A 25,808-nucleotide genomic window follows, 5' to 3' on the forward strand; every position below is an offset into this window, starting at 1 on the left:
TATCCAAAATACCGGTAAGAAAGCACCAAGCAATTTTTGATAAAAATAATATAGTCTATAGGACCTTATAATAAAAAATGCTACCTTGAATATTTTATTATTTCTAAAAAGAAAAATCCAGTTAGCTTAATAATATTGTTCAGGTTAAATAAACCTACTTATTAGTACCTACCGTACGGTACCTACTTTCAGTGCTCCCATTGAAAGAGCAATATAACTGATTTTTTAGAGCCGCTCATAATATAGCTGGCTGCATTTATAATCACCTCTCGGTGGTTGGGAACATAATTTATATCAAATAGTGAAAATTTATTTATAAATAATAAGTTTCATAATAAACTTTCATACAGTTATCTTCAAAAACTTTTGTATACGCGGTACTTATCACATGAACTTTATGTGAGAGAACAGAGAGAAGACAATAATTCTTTGGATATCTTCACCACCAAGTTATAAATACTGTATCCTCAAAATTAACAAAAAATAATTAAGCTAGGCTTTTTTATCTTCATTGATGCAATAAAAAATTATTTAAATCAAACACAGGAATAGGCATAATAAAACACAAAGCTTACATCAAAATTAGACAATTTATTATTTTTATAAATGTTCTATCCAGTGTATAGAAATAGGTTTCTCATTTTTTACACACAGAATCAAAGATTTCTCTTACATTCATAATAATTTACACTGATTATTAATTCGTTTATATAATGATGAAATGACACATCAATAAATATACAAAACGTCTAACTGTACACAACTAACTGTAGTAGAAATGATTCCAGTAAGCAGGAAACAACTTCAGGAATGTTGAGTGTATCTGTTGACGTTGGAAGAAAATGGAAAACTTAGTTGGCCTGAAAGTTTTTCATCAAAGTTCTCACTGCTGAAATTAAATCTGTAAACTTTACTTTCATTCCCTTACACCAAAATTGAAAGAGAATATCCGTTTCTGACAGCATTTATCTCAAAAAATTTATATTTAAATATTTCTCAATATTTAATATAGTAATTTACACATAAAATTGTTTTCCATTCATAAGTTGATGGAGAAAATTCAACTTGATTAATTTGTAAAATGAATTGCTGGATTCAATCCAAAACTTGCATATCTTAATCTTGCAATCCAAAACTTATCCAATCTCTAATTATGTAAAGGATCAAATAGAGAAAATAAAATTTGGAAATAACGACCTGTGTTGATAATATTTTATGATACCGGTACCGTACTTCTATCTAAACCCTTATTGATATGAATATTAAATCTTTTCATTTCCAATGGCCTTACCATAAGGCTAATGAGATTCAACAAAACATACATCCATTCAAAGTTAAAAGAATACAATATTCAACAAAAAATTATAACTTTTGATCAACTAACTCACTCGGATTGAAATTGTTATACAATAACAAAATTTAACTGTATCTGGAGGGTTCAGTTTAACCTGTGAATAGATAACTTGATATTCAATTGAGACTGATTGTATAATTTTCAGGTTGAATTCCTTGACTAATGCAAAGATGGGTACCTAAACGATAAGTTAATCTAAAACAAACGAAGGATAACGTCACTAAAATCTATATTTTGTGAGCAACTAATTCTCAATCTGATTGCCTCAACAATTAAATTTGACCAAAAATACATAAAGCTTATAGACCACAATCAAACCATGAAAGTAATTTATCCAGATCCTTAATAAGATACTGTTTAATGTTTTAGATTTATCATGATAAATTAGAGTTTAGAAGTACAAATGAATCATTTAGAACGTTTTAACCTGTCAAACTTCTTTGGTATCCAATAATCCTTACACCATGAACAAACCCCGATATAACTAATCTGGAATATCAAAGCAACCAAAAAATAATATCCCAAATTTAATAAGTGATAAGAAAACAAGACATATCCTACAAATATTGTTCGAGTTTCCTGAGCACTGAGATAATGTATTCTATTAAGGGAATGACTAGTTGAACGGAAACCAGAGAATAGATAAGAATTAGCTATCGAGAACAATTATTATCTATATTATTAAATATCAAGAACAACTAGAAAAATGTAATACAATAATTAAAAACTTCAAAATATTAATATCTGGAGATTGAAAACATCTATAAACGTCGTTGTATTTTGAAGACATACATTGTAAAAGTATGTCCTGAGTTTTATTTAAATTACATTTATTTGAATATAACATACAAAATTTAGTCAAATTCATCATGTTATTTATTCCGAGAAATAATCGAGTAAATTCTTAAACATTATATTTGGGTTGAGTATTGGAGAATATCAAGCTCACAATTTATCAAATCTATAGAAACAGGACAACTTTATTACGGTAATTATTTGGTTAACACCAAAGAAGGCATTATAAATCGATAACAACACCAAGAATTGACTACTTGTTTAAAATGTTTAACAAGAGAAAGTTGGAATGAACGCATTACATCCATTAAATTGCATATTTAGAACAGTAAATATAAATTGAATTCAGTTCTCACTGAAACAAATATCATGCCACTGGCATAAGACTTCGAAGACGTCGAACAGCACGGATCGACCGCTTACTTGCATTTTATTGTTTCATTGATTAATGATAAACTTTTTGCTGTAATCAACGATACTCGATTTATGAATTATTTATAACAAACCATCATATAGGTCACCATTATGACGGGGGTACATGAGATGCTAGTTAATAAGCTAGTTGAGTCAGCTACTAGTATAGTAATTACTACTAGTCTCATTTTACTTTCCATTCTAGTGAAGAAAATAAAGTCAAGATTGAGTCAGTTACTAGTTTAGTAGTGTAATCACGACCAGCCTCATTTGACTCTTCTAAATAGTGCAGAAAGCTCATGCTAGTTGTCAACTTCTAGTATAGTGTAAAAACTATTTGATTTTTCAATCTAGTGGCAAAAGCTAGTATGTTTACCAGTATACTGCTAGTCTAGTCTACATGACTTCACACAGCTCAATTAGCATCACTAGAACTAGCAAAGTGTGAACATGTTCTACTAGCCTGAGTCAACTAGAATACTCACTAGCATCTAAAACACGGCGACGTTATGTGGGTGCAAAAGTACACACTCAGAGCAAACATGAAAGATCCTCAGATAGTATATCCACACTCATAACCACAAAAATATACGAGTAAAAATGATACTTATTAGTAATTCTGGACTGTTTTTAGATATTTATAATCATTCCATAATTAAATAATTACTGAATAGAATTTGTAGAGCTTCGAAATTGTAGAATTTCTCCATAATTGATTTTTTTCACCTTCACAATACTAGATTACTCGAGTAAGAAAGATGGTTTCATGTTATAATAAAACAAATATAATCGACTGTATTAATACGAAAACATTTTCCTGTAACTAATGATTTCTAGGACAGTGAAATTGACAATAATACCTGCAATTCGTTTCAATTAGACAACACAGTTGTATTTTGTTCGGTTTTTTCTTCTGCTTGTATAGATTAATTTATACAATGAAACAAGGTTTCGTGGTAATACCAATGTTAAGGCATACTATGCAAACGCCTTATAAGTATAGATATACTGAGCTCATCGCTGTTCACAATACACTGTCTTATTGCTTCTTACCGAAACAAAACTCCGCAGACTGGTAACAAGTTTGAGGATTTGTACAAAAAAATAAGATACTGAAAACAACTAAATTACTTTCTAATTTGCAGTGATTATTGAGTGCACTATAACCTATATTTTTGGACTCTGTTGCATAGATTGGAAAAAAATAGTTTTGGGTTATAGCCTGTTGTCATTTTCCGCAATTATTGTTATGTACTCGATATGATAAATGAGTTTTTTGTTATTATATTGCTCATCTTTTTTCTCTCTCTCCTTTCCCCTCTCTTCTTTTCCCAGTCTTTCCTTTTTTACTTCTCTTCACCCTTTTTTCCTTGCTTTTTACCCTCTACCAGCCTATTACATGGGAAACCGTAGTTGGCTAGGTATTTCTCCTCCTTCATTTCTTTTCAGCACACCCCACCATGAAGCCTGGATATGTATTTGTATTAGAAATTTACAGATGGAAATTACTGAGATATTGCAATTATTCAGCTAGAATTTAGAATTTAATTTCCATCTAGAAATAGAATTTCCATCTAGCTGTTTACCCGGTTGTCAATATTTGCAGTAGCAGAAGTCTTCGGGGTGAATTACAGCATTTAATTTGGATTTTCGTTTAATAATAATATTGAAAATTTGTATTTTGAATGAATTGTTTTTGTATTTCGATTTCTTTTGTGTGTTGAATTGAGTAAATTGATTGATTGATTGATCTCATACAAATCCTCATACTTGTTTACAAGTCTACACGTTCCTTAATCAAGGGAAAATACAATATTTTGTCTACTATAGTGAGATTCACTTCAAAATGTCAGCATTACCTGGGGATAACACCAATGCTTCCCATCAAAACATTGCTGACAGGTTAAAATTACAATAATTTTAGACAACCAGTTAAAACGACAGTATTTCTTAGAGATAACACCCATCAAACAATGCTGACAGTTTAAAATTACAATAATTTTAAGCTGACAGTTAAAATACAGTATTTCTTAGAGATAACACCAATTAAACAATGCTGACAGTTTAAAATGGATGACACTCGACCAACAACCTCTCTCAGCACGCAGACAGTGATTTTGTAGTATGATGAAGGTGTGGTGAGGTTTCAAGGCCGGTTGTAGTCTTCGACATCCTCGTCAGTGGTGAACTCAGAGATGTCGCTCTCATCGGCCTCCGGTCTCCCCTCCTCTTCCTCCTCGGACATGTCCCACTGCGGGTGCTCGGTCGGCACCTCGGGGGCTTTCTCAACGTCCAACTGAAACACAGTCACAAATTACAATTAATATATCTGAACATTTTTCACACAGCTAAACAAATGACTTTGTAAGTAAGAAATTTTGTAAGTAAGAGAGAGATTTTGTAAGTAAAAAAGAAAATCCAATTTAATAGCCAAATAATAAAATTTCAATCAATTCAACTTCCAATTTGATTCAACTTTCTTCAAGGAAAGCAGATGTACATATCAATTTAGTAGGCTATAGGCTACAAGATATACAGGGTGTTTCAGAAGTAGTGTCGAACATTTTAGGGAAAATTTTCTTCTCTGGCTTTATGAAAGCAGAGTGAGAGGGGATGATGTATGAGACATTCCCACCCCTACATCCATACCATGCTAACCACTCGTTCACCGGATTGTGGCGTTGAGGCTCAATCAGGGTATTAAGAAGGGTATTAAACACCCTATACAGAGTGTTTAAGAAGTAGTGTCGAACATTTTAGGGTATTGTTCCTGGGTTTATCCTGTTGTCTCCATTAATAAAATTATTATTATTATTATTATTATAGGAGACTACAAATGTCGTATTTGAACTGTCCAAAACTCAGCGGTTATCCTTGAAGCTGCCATTTTGTTTTTTTTTCACTTGGGAATTTTTATCTCAAGAATGAAATGTTGTATTGATCTGAAATTTGGTATGCATATTTATGCTATAGAGACTCAACTTTAAAAAATATTATTTTAAATTAAAAAATTTTCGATGTACATATTCAAAATGGCGGCCATTTTCAATATTTAATGGCAAATTTCACGAAAACCGTTCACTTTTCAGAAAATTTACAACAGCAAAAAGTTATCAAATCTTATAAAGCTTTCATGGATACCTCATTTATTAAGATTGGTCAGAGAATAACAGAGAAATTAATCATTTTTGTACAGCATGCATGATCATGAACAAACAAGATCATCTGAAAAAATTGTAAAATCAGCTGGATGGCCATACAGAGCCATACCGAGTTCAAAGCTTCATTACTAGTAATTCTGTGAACAGTAGACCTCACGCAGCATTCTCATCAACAAGTACCTGATTAAAACTGTAGACCTTATGGAAATACAGCAATAGACTGGCTTCTCCACACATCTGTGTAATCACTTGTCAGCTGATTTATGATGAATAATTCTATAGTCTGATTTTTACTCTAATATTGGCGTATGAAGGAGGCTCCTTTTTCTTTTATATTATCCTTGAAATGCAAAATTTCCAAAAATCTTGTATATACGTCGACGCGCAATTAAAAAAGGAACATACCTGTCAAATTTCATGAAAATCTATTACCGCGTTTCGCCGTAAATGCGCAACATATGAACATTTAAACATTAAGAGAAATTCCAAACCTTCGACTTGAATCTTAGACCTCACTTCGCTCGGTCAACAATTGGAATTAAAAATGTAATATTGATGTTTTAATTGTGAAAAGTGGTCATGCATGCAATACGAAAATAATTAATTTCTCTGTTATTCTCCGATCAATCTTGATAAATAAGGTATCCTTCAAATCTTTATAAAATTTGCTAACTTTTTGTCTCTTGTAAATTTTCTGTAGAATGAACGGTTTTCGTGAAATTTGCAATCAAAAATTTAAAATGACCCCCATTTTGAAAATTTACATCGAAAATGTTTTATTAATTTTTTAAAGTTGTGTCTTTATAGCATAAATATTCATGCAAAATTTCAGATCAATACAACATTTCGTTCTTGAGATAAAAAATTCCTAAGTGAAAAAACAAAATGGCAGCTATAAGGATAACCGCTGAGTTTTGGACACTTCAAATGCGACATTTGTAGTCTCGTATAATTCAGGAACGATACCCTAAAATGTTCGACACTACTTCTGAAACACCCTGTATATAATTAGCCTCAACGCCACAACCCGGTGAACGAGTGGTTAGGGATGTAGGGGTGGGAATGTCTCATACATCTTCCCCTCTCACTCTGCTTTCATATAGCCAGAGTATTAATTTTTTCCAGGTGAGGGTACCGGCTACCGATAACAAACTGACTAAACTCTTAAAAAGTCACAGTTGAGTCTCATGTGGTGGGAGTCGAAGGTTCATGTTATAACTCGTCGTCTCTACCAATTTTCATATCCCTTATTCAAAGAATGGGGTTTTCTCCCACTAAGATATTTACAGGGTGATTCTTAATTATGGTAAAATAATTCAATACGTGATAGTAGAGGTAAAAATAAGAAAAAAGTTCTTATAAACATATATCCATAAACGCTTCATTAGCGAGCTATACAGGATGAAAGATTTCGCCCGTAATTCAGTTCCTCTGGTGAAATACACCGATGCTGAATTGTTTGGGGACTAGTTGGGGAATTTTGAAAAACTTATGCTGGATTCATATGGAAAAATATCTGAAAAATTGAATAAAACTAGTCTGGAAGCTGTAATGTGAGTAGTTTTTGAGAAAAAAGTTGAAATATGCAAAAAATCGAAGTAGAAAAACACAGACTTCTACGTTTGATGCCCAATAACTTTCTTTAATGACCAGTAAAAAAATAGTTTTTCGCAATAAAAATTGTAGAGACTTTAATTCTGAAGAGAATTATGTAAGCTGTGTAAACTAAATTGAAATAAAAGTTGAATAAAATGTATTCTTATGTAGTACTTACATCACACCACAAAAATTTGCTGTTTTATGAGGAGAGAACTAATAACTCATAGGTTGTAGCTGATTGCAGATAAAACATGGATTTAAATAACAGCTGTTTCAAAACAGCTGATTTATTTTGTTTTAAATAAGAAAATATTTAAAAGAAATTATCAACTGAAAATTATTTTAAGACATATTTTAGCTCACTGTTGAACAAAACAACAAACTGTAAGTTAGACCTATAGTACTGTTAGTAACCGCGCTGTGTTTTTTGTTCAATCTATTAACCAGTTATTTGTAACCATTTCACTTTGCTTTTGTGTTAAGTGTTAACTTTTTAAGAAATGGCCGGTAATTTTAGACATTATTCATACTCCGAATTAGTTGACATGCATTTAATGTATGAGATGGGACACTGTAATTGTACTGAAGCAAGACGTTTGTATCAAGAGAACTTTCCTAACCGAGTATGTCCAAGTTCAAGGGTTTTGGTCACTATTCATCAACGTCTAGGGAAAATGTTGTCTTTTCTACTTTGTTCTATTTTCATAGCACCCAGGGGTTCGATGCTGATTGCTTCATCTTCAGTTTTGCTTAGGTTGAACCATTAAAATTTTTCGAAACTCTGGGTTTTGTGAAATTAAAACATGAAGTACAAAAGACAACGTACTGTGCTTTTATTTTATCATGAAAAAATTCTACACCTCAGAATACAGTTCTGGGGGAGATCTATTTGGATAATATGAAATTTTCTAAATGGAACAAATTTTCAAGGAAGAAATATCTAACGTTATTACCTTTTGATACATGAAAGTTAAAATTATGGAGATCCATTTTCGAATTGGTAGCAAATAAATTCATGAAATTTTGAGGATACATTCTCCAATATATTGTTTATCTTATGACATATTTGGTTTTCTCAGAATCAATTCAAGGTAAATTTATTCAATTTCGGAAAAATAATATAATCCAATTTTTTTATTATTTTTTTAAATTGGAATGAATTTTCTCTGTAACTGATATTCTGAGAGATCTGAGATATTCTGAGAATATGTCATAAGATAAACAATATCTTGGAAAGTGACTGTACCCTCAAAATTTCACGAATTTATTTGCTGCCAATTCGGAAATAGATTTCCCCTGAAATTTCAACAAAAAGATCGTAAAAAATAATTTATTTATTTAGCGTATGGCAGATATACAACAAATATAATGAATAAAAGTTTTCTTGTAAATGGAAAATAAAATTTGATTGAAAAAAAATTGCTCATGAGTCTCAAATATACACCGTATATCTCCAAATTCTTTGAGATGTTGTGTAGTTTTCGGTCAGGGGAACATAAGTTTGTCTGACTGCCATCGTTTGCTAGTCCATTTAGCGTTACCCAATGTTCACCATGGCTCCATATGCGAAAATGGAGAGTGGAGAATCAGAAGCAATGCGGAGATAAGTAACTTTCTGCGTGGAAATGACATAGTACGATTCATAAAGTCTAGAAGAATCAGCTGGCTGGGACATGTCAAAAGAATGGAGAATAATAGGATGCAGAGGCATATGCTTGTTGGAAGAATGGAAGGAACGAGGAAAAGAGGTCGCCCGAGAACACGTTGGCTGCAGGATGTGGAAAAAGATCTAGTGTGCCTAGGAGTGAGGAACTGGAGGAGACTGGCTAATCAGAGAGATGAATGGAGGCGAATTGTTGAGGAGGCCAAGGTCTACGCAGGGCTGTAGCGCTTCGTAAGTAAGTAATGTGCACCATGGAGGCGAACTAGCATTACACATTCAAGTTAAAAATCTGCTAGAACAATTTTGAGGTTAAAGCAATTTTTAATTTTCTCAGATTTTTTTTTCAAAACCATCTTCACCATTACAAATTACAATTTTTTTTATGTTGTAAATAAAGAAGATCGTATTGTTGAAGTGTGTTTATTAATTCCAACTTATTCCACATACCGGTAACAAAGTAAAAAGTAATAATAATAAATTACTTGTATTTATTTGCTACCGATTCGGAAATGGATAACCGCAATGATTTAAACTTTCATATCACAAAAAGAAATGATTATAAAAGTTTTTCCTTAAAAATTTGTTTATACTAAGGTAATTCGGTAGTATTCATATCGAAATAAATTGAAACATGCCACCACTAAAACGATTTCAAAGTGTGGTGCACAACTATAAAATGATGTATAATAACTATCATTGTAGTAATAATTATTATTCTCAAGGAGTATTCTCGAACCAACAATGTGAAGTGCGTTACAACACATAACCTTTTGTACTTCATTACCATTGAATTTTGAACGAGGAATAGTAAAAGCTAAGCTTAGTTTTTCTCTTTCAGATTATGATATCTGATAATAATTATTGTATTGATAAATGATTGATATGAAATATTTAGAATACCTTGATGTCGTGCGTCTGATCAAAGCCGAGGTAGGAGTCGGACCTGAGGCAGACTGTGAATGTGTAGACGCCAGGCCAGCGAGGAGCTGTGAACTTGAGTTGCACCTCCTCGTGTTCCACCAGTGCCGTCACGTAGTAAGGTGACGTCAGCAGGGTACGAGACTTCCGGTCAGACACGTACACCCACCAGTACTCTTGCTTATCCTGCAATACAATCATAAACAACAAAATAAACTAGTCAAACCATAATCAAATCAAATGTATTGCCTTAAAAACATTAAATAAGTTGATTTGATGTGTAATACAATAATCTGTAATAGTATAATCTGCTATTTTCCACACGTGTGGAACATGGCTGATGATTCGCCACAAATTTAAATAAATAAAGGTCTTTATTCAATCGCTCTGCTAGCAAGCAAAATTGTGTTTTACTGTTTTTTTAAAAAAAGGTAAATACGTTTTGAGTGTACACGTCCGTAGTATCAAAGAGAAAAGATAACATATGAAGATATCACATGATATAGGTTGTTCATGTTCCAAATTTCAAACCGATTTTTGTTAACTCAAGCCGATTACTGTCGACTACTGTCTATCATTACTGTTTTGGCCGGGTGAGAGTGTTAGAACGGCACAGTATGAGAGTCTACCCGCGTCACATAGCTTTACAAAAAAGAACTAATGGAACTTTCGGCTTGAGTTAACATTAAAAATTGAAACATTTTCGCCCTATAACATGAGACATTTTATGCTATCTTTTCTCTATGTTAGTGTACAACACTCATCATTATCATCACCATCATTATGTTACGTTGAACATAATTGTATCACGTAACAAAATAATGATAACATATAGCGGCTTTTTCTCCAATCGCTCTTAAATTGTATTATTTCCATAGAACTCACTGCTGGCTTCAATTTTATCCTCTATCGTTAGTGTCATTCTCATTCATTTACTAATCTAGATTTCAAACTATGACATACGATATATTTTCATTGCATCTAATGAACTAAAATTAGTATGATAACATAAATAAGAGCTATTTAATAATTATGAATAAAATGGCTACTTTAAGTAATAGCAATGTAATGAAAATAGTACACTTTTCTTTGAAATCAACTTTTACTTGTTTCTAAAAATACAATACACATTTTAGATTATAAAACCATCAAAAACATTATGCATTTCGGGACGGACTCAACTCATCGTGCGTAGTCATGTGTTTTCAATGAATTTTCAATGGTTTTATAATTTGAATTGTTCTTTGAAAAAGAAGTAATACGTGATTTCTAAAAAAGGGTACTATTTCAATTTTATTTCTAGAACTGTTTAATGTATCTTGTTACTGAATAAGAAATTTGTTACTCAAAATTTGCTCAAATTAGTGCAGCAACAAAACCTACTTTTTTGAAAAGGGGACAGTTCTGGGCTAGGCCCTTCTCTGACCATGAATATGATTTGTGTTTTGTATCATGGAATGTATGAATACAAATATTGATAAAGTGTCAAACCTCAGGGAAATGAGGACAATGTACACTATGTGACATCTTGCTTCTTCCTTCGAGCACTCTGTCTCTCTTGCCGATTCCAGACTGGAATTTGTCCCACTCATCATCATCTTCCAAGGAGGATGGCTGTAAATCAAATACAATTCATCAAATTACAAAACAATGAAATACTCTTGTACTGACATTTTCTTATTTTGTTCAAAGTTAACAAAAATAATTCATTCTGCATTCAAAATTTCTAGCTCATATACAGTTTTGGACAAAAATTGAACTTAAACTTTCCACAGTAGAAACAGAACCTATTTTTTCGGAGATGTTATTATTTATCAAAATTTTGGAACAGAATAGTTTTGGGCTAAGCCTGTTGATCTTTCCCGATCATATTCATATGATCTAAATAGTTGGAAAGCTACATTACTATGGAATTCTATAATCACACATAACATATTGTAAACTGATTGTAGAGAGCTTATATTGAGAATAATTCATCTATATAAATTATATTTGGATAATTTTCAATAACGAATGATCTAACCTTCTTTGAATCTCTTTGACTATCTTCTTCATCAGACCTTTCAGCTTCTTCATCAGATGAATCACCCTCACTCTCACTGGCTGATACGTCCGAAGACTTTGAAACAGGCTGAAAATGAAATAAATTTAAAATCAATAGAAAATACTATGATTGTATGGATAACAGCAACACCATAGAGAAAACACAGGTACAAAAATTATAACAAAGGTTTGTTTCTCTCTGATAGCACATAATTATTAGGATCGAGCTACAATACAAGGACAAGAAAGAGTTATATTCTAGATTTTGTTCAGAGTAATTTTCTGAAGATTGTATTTTGAGCATAAAGATCGAAAAGGCGGAAATTGACCCGTAACTCCTAGCTGAGGATTACATAGTAGAGAAACATAATTGAGGCTTAAAATAAAATGTATAGGTAGCTGTTATTGTAGAACAACTCACAGGGTTTGGTTAAATCTTTCAGTTTTCGTCTTCGGCAAATTCCTCGTGATTAATGATGAAATATACAAGATCGAATTGACTATTAAACCAACCAAACGAAGAAAGTAAACTCCTAAACTTCAAGTAATAATGTTGTGTCATCCAACGAACAGCGATCTTCATCGAGACCTGCACGTCGATCTGGTGTTCACCGAGATCCAGAGGCATGCGGAGAGGCACGAGGGGCGATATATAGCTCATTAGTCTCCAGACTAGTATTGAAAATAAAAAAAGTCTAATGGCCTAATGGTTTTTATACAGCTTTCTTGCTGCAAAGGCTTACTATAGAGTTATCAATTTCTGTGATAGCTAGTAGATATTTCGCCATTTATCATTTATTTATTATTTATTGACTCTTACAAGTTGTATATTAGCACTTACAAATTATTGTATAAATACAAGTATAAGCGCATTGCATTAATATTATATTGGTTTAATTTTATTCAATTTTCATATTTCATTGTTGTATGGTTTATTTCTGTAGCTTATTTCAAATATATCAATCTCTATGACGATGTTCAACTGTTTATTCTATTACATGTATGATATACTGTGTTGAATAAATAATTGATATCTTATCTTATCAAAAATGATAATTGGTTATGAAACAAATGGGTTGAAAAAGGAATAGATCACAACGCAAGAATGTTAAGATATGAGTTGATTATTAATATTCTGAATCAAGTTATCAGGATAATTATTTAGAGCAAATCGGCAGAATTACATTATTCAAGGGGATATCATTACGTTTACAAAGAATACATTGGAAAACAAAATTAAATGCTGATCTACCCAGAAAAAAACAAGATATTTTTCCAAATAATAAAAATAGACTAAATAAGCTCACCTCAGGTACTTTCTCTTTCTCCTTTTCCTTTTCTTTATCTTTCTCCTTCTCTTTCTCGTCAGTCTTTTTCGAAGCATTGGCTGCAGCCTTGGGCGCTTCCTTCTGACTTTGCTGAGGCTTCTTGTTCGTTTGTTTCTTTCCTCCTTTCTTTGTTTTTCGTTGCGTTTTCTGCCAAACTGGTTTCTTTGTCTGCAAAATTGAAAAAAAAACTAGTTGATTTCTCCATTCGATCTTGTAACTAAATCACAGCAATAAAGCTAGTAGAGTACAGTTACTAAACTAACAATCAATCAATAATTTTTATTCAAATATACATAAAAATGTACAAGAATGCGTCAATTATAAAATTTCTTAGCAATATAACAAGTCAGTCATAAAAAATATATAAATTTACATCACTTATCTAATGAGTGAGTAAGCTGGTAAACTAACACAGTAATAAGAAACACAATTAAAAAAGTAACTACATTAATAATATTATTGATAATTTTAAACGAGAATGAACAGTTAATATTACATCAAAAAAACCTGTATCAGTTACCGTCTATAGAAGGCATTGACAAGAAAGAGGTTCGGCAACGTTGTTCTGCTATCTTTCTCCACTGCCATTATTACGTGGACTTCACTATAGACTAGTTAACAGTGAAATTTGGAACATGAACGCCCTATACCATGGGTTATCTTCTCATGCTATCTTTTCTCTAAGACAATATACAGTCACAAAATCTCTAGACACTAGAGGCCGGTTTCCGAGCTCGGCATTTGGCTAAGTTCTAGACTTTAAACAGCTGTAGTGACAAAATTGTATTGGCTTTCCGAATCGGGGCATAGTCGTAGTCATTGTCAAAGTCACGTTTGAATTGAATTTCAAAAAACTAGAAAATTTAACACAAAATAAAATAAAGAGAAAATGGTGTGAAGTTTCAGCTATTTTTAGTTATTTATAAATTTTTAATTTCGTCGAGGAAAAACGTTTCCAATTATAGAAATGAGAAAATAGAAACTATGACTACTGTTATAAAAACTGCGACTACGCCTCGTTGTGGAAAGCTAATTTTCTGACACCAGCTGTTCAAAGTCTAGAACTTAGCTAATTCCCGAGCTCGGAAACCGGCCCTTAACTGGATAAATAAACCTGTGTGTGACTAAAACGAACCTGTTCCTTCTCCTTCTCCTTCTGCTCCTGTTCCTTCGGTTCTTGGTCTTCTTGTTCGTTGTCATCCGCCTGCTTCTCCTTGAGCTCTTCTACGCAGTGCTTCTCCTTGACTGTGTCATCCCCGAAAAGCACGCCCATGTTCTGCCTGTACAGAGTCACCGTTACCGTCACTATGGCTCCAGCTGTATACACTGTCGATGCTTCGTCGTCAATCACTGCAAGTTCATTCACAAAACACTATTATATAGAACTTGCGTTTCAAATTTGAAATGTTTTATGAAAGTTTCAAGTGTAGGAAACTTGTCAGATTAAAAACGTGTTATTTTTAGTAAGAATTTATGTGTTGATTGGAATCTTATTGTGTGTGTATATTATTCATCTTTTTATGAATCATACATTGTGTTCATCTAATGTATTGTTTTAAATTTTATATAATAAATTTGAATTTGTAGGCAAAATATCAATTCTTTATTTGAGGAAAATTTGTCCTCATTACACTATAATGGTCTAATATCACAAAAATTGATATTCTTTACATGTCTACTGTTGAGACTAAACAGGTATTTTAAAAATACTTGCAAAGTCAGGGTTTTGAATGTAGCCTTTAAAAAAACTTCATAATACAAGGTTAGAATATTCTATTGTAAACTATTGAATTAATAAGATTTTGAATTTTGATAAAACATTAATTGTTAGATAGTAATAAGACCTCATTCTAGATTATACTATAACTTGTGAATTTGACGTTGCTCATAATTGTATACTTTCTTGGTAATAAAATTATATTGATTTATTTACAAGCAATGTCAGGATTTACAACTTTATCATAGACTTCAATTGATTCAACGTTTTCAACTGATTAATAGAGTGGATTGTTTGAACTAACTTCTTATATCTAATATTTAATAAATATTCTAAATTTATTCTCATAATTCTGAGATCAAAAATATGAGTTAGAAAATGCTGACGAAACATAACCTTTCTTTGACGAATTTAATTTAAATTTTACGATATAACCTATTTGGACAATTTGAGAAAAAATGAAGAAATAGAAGTTTTGGGCAATAGCCTGTTTTTTTTCTTTCCTGAATATATTGTATTTGTTTACTTCATTCAATGGATAAATAGATAATTAAACAAGGTTCGGAAATGAAATATAAAGGGCTAAGCATGTTTTTCTCACCCAATGAATATGTTTTCATGTCATTAATGAATGAATGAATAATAATGATTTGAGATTTACATCGGTAGCTTCAGGAAACCATCTTTGAATAGAATTACCTTCCTATCTCATGACGTAGCGATGTTTGATTAATTTAGAAGGCCGTGCTAAATTTAGAAGACTACTAAGGGCGAGATAGAAAAAATAATCTATTAAATTCTAAATATGATGTAACTATGAAAGTTCAATTTTTACAGATTTATTGAGAATGGAATTTTGCTGATAATGTGAGTACCGATTTGTAAGATCTTACCTTCAGATCGCACTTGAAAATCGATGAGAGGCATTTTAGAAATGACTTTCATGACGTCAGAGTATTGTTCGTTGGAGAGGTTGCGCAAAACATTACGCCTGTCCTCGGCTTTCATTTGAGCAAACTGTTGTATGCTCCTGATTTGACGCTGAAAAAAATCACATAAAAAAATCAATTCTATCAACAAGCTTATAGACAACAAATTATTTTGTAGTGTTAAGTTGGAGTAAATCAACTCAAAACTTGAGAATGATTTCAACGATTTTTATACAGAGTGTCCCACCAAGGTTGTAACAGCCGTTGACCATAGATTTTACTCGACATTTCTGACAAAAAAATGCTCAGTAAACTTTTTTCTATCGACCATAGTTTTCGAGATATATTGATTTTTCGATATTTTCAGAATGTGCCTACTTCTGGTCATTAAATAACTCGAAAACTACTGGTCAAATTTCAATTTCAAGGGTATTGTTGGAAAGAGAAAAACATTTCAAACAAGATTAATGTAATTTTATTTGTTGCTAGATATTTTGTAGTTTTTTATTAGGGCTTAAACTTGAAAAAATGCTATTCTTCAAATTCAAAGTCAAATTATTTCAAACCGGGTTTTCTCGATTTTTCTCCGGGTAATTATAGTGGTATCAATATTTCAAAAACTTCTCTATTTCATAGGCTTTCGAATGAGTAAAAATTGGAAAAGGTTAGTTCCATGATGTGTTCAAAACTGCTAATATCTGGGATAAACACCTTCAAAATGAGGAAATTCCCAAACAGCATGCATCAAGTGATGATCCTAAGGATGAAATCACCTGTGATTTATCTCTGACAATATTCACAAGTTTTAATTCGACCAGTAATTTTCGAGTATTTAATGACTGGAAGTGGGCATATTCTGAAAATATTGAAAAATCAATATATCTCGAAAACTAAGGTCGATAGGAAAATGTTTACTAAACCTTTTTTGCCAGAATGTTGTGTAGAACCTATGGTCAACGGCATTTACAAACAACCTTGGTGGGACACCCTGTATAAATACTTAAAAGAAAAGCCCATACATGTAGTCTACAGAACTACAGTCCTTGGAGTGAATCAATATTACCATTCATATTTCCTTTTTTTATCTTCCTTTACTACACTTGGTCTTATTGTCTATATTTCAATCACGGACAAAAAACAATAAATGCTAGCAATGAGACTCAATCTAAGAACTCGACTAACCTTTTTTGAGAGGAAATATTTGAGGTTATCTTCGGTGATGTGAGGCAACTGCAGCAGTGGGCTCTTGAACTCCCACAAGGCCTGCACGATCATTGGACACAGTTTCATACAGTTTTCTATCGTTTCGATGTTGAGCAGCCTTGGAACTGTAAAAGAAAACGTCACAATCTGTCATTTAAGGCAAAAATAATAAAAGAGAACAGAATTGGATAGAGTGATAGAATTACAAGTAATAAAGTCAATACTCTATCAGGCTGGTCACACACCGATTAGTCAAGACAAGACTAGTCACATTTGGTCACAATACTTCACATAGTTGCTTATGGAGTCATGTCTAATTGCAATGACTAATCAGTGTGTGTTGTGTCATAAACAGCAATGTGAAGTATTGTGACTAAACGTGACTAGTCATTAGTTACTCAATACTCTAATTAGTCATTACAAACTGAAGGAGTCAAAACATAAGTAAAACTGGTATTACTTTATACTGGTAATGCTGTTTTTCAATTCAGAATAGAGAAAATTTAAAATAATAGAATTTGTTTTCCAAATCAGAATCTAGAAAATTCAAAATAATAGAATTGCATCACTTTATACAAAGATAAACTACAACCTTTCAATTAGATTTCTTTCCTCCAGCGGGTAGAAGCATAGAGTAACAATAGATTAGTTATTCTCAATAATACAAGATCCTAAATTAATTGATAAATATACAAATTCTCTTTACCATAGAAGTACTATTATATCATATTAAATAGCTCCAGCTTAACCTTTTTACTCTCTCACTCTCTCCATATATTATTTCAATGATGTGAATAATAAAGGATCCTCGATTAATTAAAAAAAAAACGATTATAAATATCATATTGAATAGCTCAAGCTTCATCTTTTACTCTTTCTCCCCCAATTTTGTCAATGATATGTGTTATTTGTGCAGGTAAAGAATATGAGCACATTTCTTTATTTATTCATATGGTTTTCATCAGCAGAGAGATCCTTTTGGATGTTCTGCCTTGCCGTGTTACCCAATGTGTACGTTCTGTGTACAGTAAATTGTTCCAGTTCCAATTGTAAATATTGTTCCATCACGTGACTAGTGCAAAATGTTCCCATGGAACGCCATTTCAAAATCGTTGGTTCAAGCTTTTGGAGCGCACTTATAAAGTTGATTTACACCAAAATGTGTCGTTTACTAGCTGCGTGAATGAAGAAAGGCAGTTTCTATAGAAAAAGATTCATTTAACGAATGGTTATCAAACTTCATTTTGTTGGTTATGTATTCTATGACTACGCAATGGTAAACAAACTATCAGCGCATGCGCAAAGAAGCAAGCACTACAATTCAATCTACCAATGAGAGCTCGGATAGTTGGAGCTGGAACAATTTACCACGCTTCGACTGTGGGGCAGGAACTTGGAACTGGTTTCTGGTACAGAATCTGTCAAAATTCTTCCCATGGGACGCGGAACTTTTTACCTGTCCGATTCACAATTTACCACATTCTATGTACACAGAACGGGCCCAATGTAATTTCATATTTGCACTCAAGTTTATATTAGGTTATAAATGTGCAGATTACCTCTCCTAGCGTAGGCCAACATGACCAGTTGTGAGACACAGTTGACCATCTCCTGTATGAGATAAGGACACTTTTTGACGATGTACATGCGGTCCTTGTCGAGCGTGTTCGGGTTGAGTGCGATGCGAGAGAGATGGGCGTGGATGAGAGCGCGCGCCTTAATTGAGTACATGTAGCACAGGGGGCGCTCTCTGTTCTTCTCGTTCAGGTTGTACAGTTGTTTGATCAGCTACAATGCGCATTTCAAATAAATTAAATCATATCAAATTTCACTCAATGACATAATATTACTAACAAAACAAAATTTCATTACACAGTTTATATTACAGGCCATTGAATACACAATCCATGAAACAATCCAACAGTACTAAATTCAATGAGACAACACTGTATTACTATAGTGAGGTCCACGTTATAATGGTAGTATTCGATTATCATTGGTGTTGCTATCCTTGTCTATCATTAGACAAAGCAAATAGCGTGCAAACTCTGTTGAGGCTCAGACTATACCAACAGAGTCATAAGGTGCGTACAGATATACGCGCCGCGAACATGAGCAATTCACTTTTAATCAGCTGATTATATCTGTATTTTACAGAAACGGTAAGATACAGATATAAAAAGCTTGGCATCAGCTGATTAAAAGTGAATCGCTCATGTTCGCGGCGCGTAAATCTGTACGCACCTTAACATAGCTCAGTTAAGTAGTCCAAACTGAGTCTGTGGATAAGACTCTGAACAAACCTTAGATTAGAGCATTGTTCTTATGGAGTACAGTACTCCCAGAGTTCACAAAATCCAGAGCAAATGAAAGAGCGAAAAAGAGAGTGTAGTCACTACACCACATATATTTTATGGTACAATACGAGCCTTATTAAAGATTCAATCATCAAAAATACAAGGTATCAAAAGATCTTTTATAAAATATATAATGATAGGCTAATGAAGCCTTCAATAAATTTGTTGGTGCTATGCATTGTACCACAAAATCAAAGTAAATCCAAGATGGAAGGATTCCACTTCATCTGTAATTCCCTATGGGGGATACAATGAACTTAACATTCATAAGTCATTGTGGGATCAAAACTTCGAATTGTGACTTTTCACTTCGAAAAAACCTGTTTGGACAATGATAGATACTGTCAAAACGAAAGAGACGGAAGTGAAAAGTAACTTACGAAGTCATAAATAGAATATATATGATAGAAATATAGCACAATTACACTTAAGATGAAATAAAATCTTACACGTTTACGAATAAAGTGTTGATTTAAAAAAATATATATAAAATAAGAATTATAACTTCCAAATTCTACTCACATGAGGAACTTCTTCGTTGTCAGTTGGTCTTTCGACTATTTCGCTGTTGTATTTCTTTTCGAATTCTAAGGATGCCGCCAAAACCATAATCACTCTTTTCAGCGGCATTGAAGGCGTTTTGTGTAGAAAGTAAAAGTAGATTTGCGTTGTATCTAATAGCACCTGAAACATATTGATAAAAAGTTGGTAAAATTAATTAAAATAGACATGAGTTTATAACAATCTTGACACAGTGAAGTTTGAAACATAGAAAGGAATTTGGAATGATAACTGAGAAAATCAAGGAAAAATGAAGTTTGGAGATTTTACTTGTAAATTTGAATGAGAAGAAGAGAATTTTTGTATTTAATCAGTTTCTTGATTCCTATTGTGCAGATTAGATAAAACAATGCGTTATGACTAACGGATATTGACAAACAGCAGCTTGTCAAAACACATTCATCAAAATCAATAGCAGAAAAATTCAACTTGAGAAAAAATAAAGTAGGCTTCAATAATAAAATAATATTGAAAATTTACCTGATCACCGGAGTATCGTATGGAGCGGTACCACCACATTCCTACCACTGTGGGAAGGGCTACCATGAAGACAAGAGCATACAGTCCCAGAACCTGAAATAATCAAATCAAATAAAATATAAAACCAATTACACAAAAATAAAACACCATTTATCATGCCCATCTAGCTTTATTTACACAAAAATCAAGTTTCAATGTCAACGGCATGATTGTTAGTTGTATGTTGAGTTGAAGATGAAGTCAACAGCGCAAAATCCAATTCCAACAATTAAACGTGAGAGTTCGTAGGTTTTATTACATGGCATTATTTTTAAGCGGTTATGTATTTTAATTTTCAACTGAACGTTGAAGTTGTTTCGAATGATTATTAACAATTCTATTTTCTCTGAAAATAATGTTAAAGTTAGCAAGAAACTGTATTGCAGTTGCAATATTATTAATTTAACCATTTCATCTATTACTATTTATCAACATAATTGTATTAAAACAATATTGCTTATGAGTATTACAAGGACATTAAAATAAATCCTACCCAAACTGAGTTCTCTTTCTCAACAATCCAGGAGGGAAGCGCTATTCCAAAGCTCATTGCCCCGGGACCATCAGGATTGCCGTACTTTTCCCAATTTCTACGAGACTCTTCATCAGTCAAAGCCTGGTAAGCTGAAATAAATTTTTTGAAGTTTGAATAAGTAGTAGTTAAATAGGGACATGACAAACAATAAGCTTCGGTTGAAGTATGAGGCTCTTTGAACCTTTGGATCCTTGAATCCGTCCCTTCAAATAGGGACATCATACACATCATTTTTGAAATCCGGTGAAATTTTATATTTATTTTCAAAGCAATAAAATTAATCATCATAGTAGTTCAAGGTGTACTACCTACTGTCTACGATTTGAATATAATAATGATTCGCATGTGGAGAAGGCTCCAGTTCATGGAAGTATTCAACTAAAAATGGTGAAAAATAATTATAAAATATGCTTAGAAATGTGGTTTACCTTTCGTAAGTTTCATAAAGGATTTTTCATCTCCAGACTCCTTATCTGGATGGAGAATGAGTGAGAGTCTTCGGTAAGCTTTCTTGATATTTGCTTCCGATGTTCCCTGAAAAATAAATAACAATTCTTTGGAAATAGAGCCATAATTATGATAATTCTATTTGCTACTCTAAAAAAGGAGTGATTTGCTACTCTAAAAAAATGAGTGATTTGCTACTCTTAAAATATGTTTTAGACTGTACTGCAAATTATAACAATAATTTTACAATATTATATTTTAATACACTTTTTGAGTGAAATAACCTTAACTAGATAAGCTTAACTGAAGATACTTTTCAATAATTTCACTCACCGGTGGAACTCCGAGGATATCATATGGGTCGAAATTGGCGTATTCATAATCGAACTGAGATACTTTGTAGGCCAAAAGCGCTAGAATCAACCAGCCACCTATAATCACTGACTTCCTGTAAAATAAAAATGCACTCAATAATTATACAAGAATATTATTACATAATTAATATATCAGATAGATGTAAAAAAGTAGAATGCATAACTATATTTTTATTATTTATAACTCTTCCCCAAGCAAATAGGTGTTACGAGTCACCTATTTGCTAAGGAAGTTGACACAGTTGATGAGCAGGCCCTACTTGCTGGTAGTGTACCATGCTCTTTTCTATAGCATCCTCAGCTATGGACTTCTGCTATGGCTTCACGCTTCTGCATGTGGAGATGTGTCAAACTGCAAAAGAGGGCTGTCCGTATTAGAAGCTACCTGGATCATTGTAGACCTCTCTTCCAATCTGCAGGTGTAGTGGCCATCTACAGTAATTACATATATTTGGGCAAGCAAATCTTGGAAGGTACAACACAAAGAGTAACTTCCATGGTCACAACACTAGAAGTGGAGGTCTTATAGAAGTACCTTAATGCCATTTGACAAAAATGCGTTATTAATTTCCTGCATTGGCCTTGCAAATCTTCAATAAACTGCCAGAAGATTTGAAGAGGTAGAACATATACCAGCATTCAACTCACGACTTCAGTGGTGGCTTAGAAGAAAGCCATTTTATTCTATTCAGGAATATTTTTTGGTCGACTTGGTAGGCCTTGTGTGACCCTTGCTGCCACCTTCATAGTTGAAATTTCAAAAGTAAAAAATTACTCTTGATGCAACCCATCTGACCTTGCTGGTATTGGTGAAGAGGAAGGTCACTCTAGGAAATTCAATACAAATACACAGACTCATCGATTCACAATACGCAGACTCGGAAAATATCACAATTTTATTTCTTGTGTATTTTTCTTTGTAATGTATTTTGCGGATAGGTAAATAAATTTTATCCTATCAGTCTTTTCAAAATTGTATGTCTAAGAGCAACTGATTTGTTTTCTCTTGAATATAAAACCTATCCAGAAAGTACATTTACATTTATTTCAGTGGAAAAAAGTTGCATTCTATTTGCTGACGACACAACAATACTAGTACCAACTGAGAGAGGCACTACAACTGAGACTACAATAGGCACCACATTGGACGAAGTCACCAACATCTGCAATAGATTGAAACTCCCAATTAACAAAAAAAAAAAACTGTTCACATAAATTTCACTCCATCCAATAATTTGAACCAGCAGATTAGTAATAGTATTGACTCATTGAAGCACACAAAATTCCTAGGCATATTAATTGATAAGAATCTGAATTGGCATGCTCACACAGACGCCCTATGTAAAAAACTGTCGTCAGCAGTCTATGTAATCAGAATAATACGTTATATATCCGACGAAGGCACAGCTCTTGTGGTCTATCATTCACTCTTCGCCTCACACTTGAAATATGGTATAACTGCCTGGGGATCCTCAGCTCAAGCGAACCTAGTGAGGATACTCCGGGTACAAAAGAGGGCTATAAGAACCATACTGAGAGTCGACAGAGTTGAGCACAGCAGAGCCTTTTCCGTCAAACACAAAATCCTCACAGTAATATCATTGTTCATCCATTATCCAAATGAGGAAGTCAACCCAAGTGCTCATATAGGAACGACACAGTTACAACACTAGAAACAGACAGAACATAGACCTCCCACAGCACAGACTCCAGAAGTACAGTAGGTCCCCTATGTACACCGGGCCTCACCTCTACAACCAGCTGCCATCTAGCCTAAAAAGTATCCGAGACAGGAAAGCCTTCATCAGGAAACTAAAGCACTACCTAAGCAATAGACCAAACTACAGCCTGGACGAGTTTGTAGACGAGCACACCTACAGATCATAAGGAATAAATGACCCCTACAAAGAGAAGACGAAATGACGATTCCCGCAGCCCTGGCTGCTGGTGAAGACCACAGTATCAAGTATCAAGTGCAGAGTTTCATTTTGGACTTGAGCAAATTATTATTAATAGCGTAATGCAAGTTTTTAAACGGTGGAGAACAAGAGGAATGAATTTTTAATAATCAATTTATTCATTTAAAAATGATGAAACACATTTTTTATTAATATAAATTTTATGTTTAATTGAAGAATTTAATGAAATATTGGTACTTACGTTAGGAACTGTCTAGTTCCTTTCCATGGTTCATTGGTTTGAAGTATAATCCTCTTCTTCTTACAATGCTCACAGTGACACTCTTTAACAAGTTTATCTGGATCTGAAAGAATAAAATACAAGTTTTAGTTAGGAAATAAGACTCTAGCTTCAGCAATTGGGTTAAATCATCTTCTATTTGATTTGCTTCTTATTCTTAACTTGATAAAAATACTACCGTCTACTAATAACTCACTGTACTGGAATAATTTTTGAAATTGATTATTGGAGGTAGAGTATAATTGCTATTAAATACACCACAAAAATTTCATTTGAAACATCAAATAATTAATAAAGTGATGATTAACTTCAATGAAAATGACATGATGCATCTAGGCTACATTGATAAATAATAGCAGAGCTTTTTATTATGTAGATGGAAGTAAACATTTATTAATAAAAATTAGAGTGATTCATAGTTTGCATTAACTTAGTTTTACAAGAATTTGCATTCAAGAATGACTTATTGCAGGGCAAGACAGAATAGGTTGTACCTCTGCGCACATAACCTAAAACGTAAAAAAATAAATCTTACCAACTTTTTAAAAATCTTCTATTAAATTTCTACTGAAGACTGCAATTAAAACATTCAGAAATTTAATAATATTATAAGTGCGTTGAAGGCTAATTGTCACCTTAGATAACAACAGAAAATAACACATATTTAACCACACTAACTTACACCGGCCTAAGCTTCGAGTCGATTCAAGTAAAATTATCCTACTACCTTAATGCAACTTATAATTTTTATCTTATTTAGAAGAAAAATTTTCAATGTTTTTTGAAAAGATTCCTTGAAGGGACCTTTCACTGGTGAATTGAATAATCCTTTTACAATTTAACATAAATAACAGAGAAGGGCTTGGAACAAATTTTTAGGTTATCTATAATGAAAATAAACTTTGTTATAGTCTAGATAGTTTATATTATGATGTATTTATAATATTGAAATATGTAGTGACATTAATAAATAATATTTATATTTCATGCAAATTTGAATTTGTTGATTGTCAATAAACAAGATAGGATGTTCTGCAAGAAAATGTGCATACCTTCTTTTTGTTTACGTGGCCACCAATAGTACGTTCCTGGAATAAGTAATAACGCTAGAAACGATAGAAGAAAATAGAAAAACGTTCCACCACTTTCATCATATTGAAATTTTTGACCACCCATACCGACAAACTTTTATAATTCCCAAGATATTGAATCCTGGATATCCTGTATTAGGCTATGTTGCACTTTTCAATTCTTTCACAGTGATTGGCAGTACGCTATCATCCGACAAAAATGTACACCATCCATCAAACACAATACACTTGTATACTAAAAACAAAATAGCAAAACTAACTAATATTACAAGCCGAATTCAAATCAGGATGATTTGAATGAACTCACGCTGATGGTTCAAGGAGTGGAGGTGGGAGCTTTTGAATGGCGGCTGGCTTGTTGCTTTGACAGTAGGGATAGACGAAGAGGGGAAGGAATACGTGTTAAAAATTCCATGTTGAGCAAGTAGGACAGATAACGGAACAGCTGTTTTGGGCTGGTATTTGTTGATTTGTGAGTGAAGACGACACTACTTGCATGCAAGGACCAAGAAAGCACATTAATATTACTTCCTTGAAATTAAAACACTGATAGAGAAGGAATAAATATTACATTTTTTCACTGAAAAAATACAATAAAGGC

The 25,808-nt window shown here is 32.8% G+C and overlaps 1 protein-coding gene across 1 annotated transcript; it reads right to left on the reverse strand.

Moving 5' to 3' along the window:
- Positions 1-571: 571 nt before the first annotated feature.
- On the reverse strand, positions 572-25,587 carry LOC111044479 (translocation protein SEC63 homolog). The gene is made up of 16 exons (XM_039438132.1): positions 25,169-25,587; positions 24,078-24,180; positions 21,877-21,991; positions 21,525-21,630; positions 21,055-21,185; positions 20,523-20,615; positions 20,004-20,165; positions 18,684-18,912; positions 17,104-17,249; positions 15,886-16,033; positions 14,411-14,625; positions 13,255-13,443; positions 11,928-12,035; positions 11,396-11,518; positions 9,887-10,090; positions 572-4,859 (listed from the first exon to the last, which is right to left on the reverse strand). The coding sequence occupies exons 1-16, from the start codon at positions 25,290-25,292 to the stop codon at positions 4,710-4,712; spliced, it is 2,346 nt and encodes a 781-aa protein (XP_039294066.1). The 5' UTR covers positions 25,293-25,587; the 3' UTR covers positions 572-4,709.
- Positions 25,588-25,808: the final 221 nt, after the last annotated feature.

This window comes from Nilaparvata lugens, chromosome 11, assembly GCF_014356525.2.
Source record: "Nilaparvata lugens isolate BPH chromosome 11, ASM1435652v1, whole genome shotgun sequence".
NCBI classification, from domain to species: Eukaryota; Metazoa; Arthropoda; class Insecta; order Hemiptera; family Delphacidae; genus Nilaparvata; species Nilaparvata lugens.

Excerpts from the sequence above, each read along its gene's own strand:
- LOC111044479 (XM_039438132.1), bottom strand. The coding sequence starts at position 25,292 with ATGGGTGGTCAAAAATTTCAATATGATGAAAGTGGTGGAACGTTTTTC. Across the intron at positions 20,616-21,054 it reads AGAAAGAGAACTCAGTTTGG|GTTCTGGGACTGTATGCTCT; the intron begins GTAGGATTTATT and ends TGATTATTTCAG. Across the intron at positions 11,519-11,927 it reads GTCAAAGAGATTCAAAGAAG|CCATCCTCCTTGGAAGATGA; the intron begins GTTAGATCATTC and ends TTTGATTTACAG.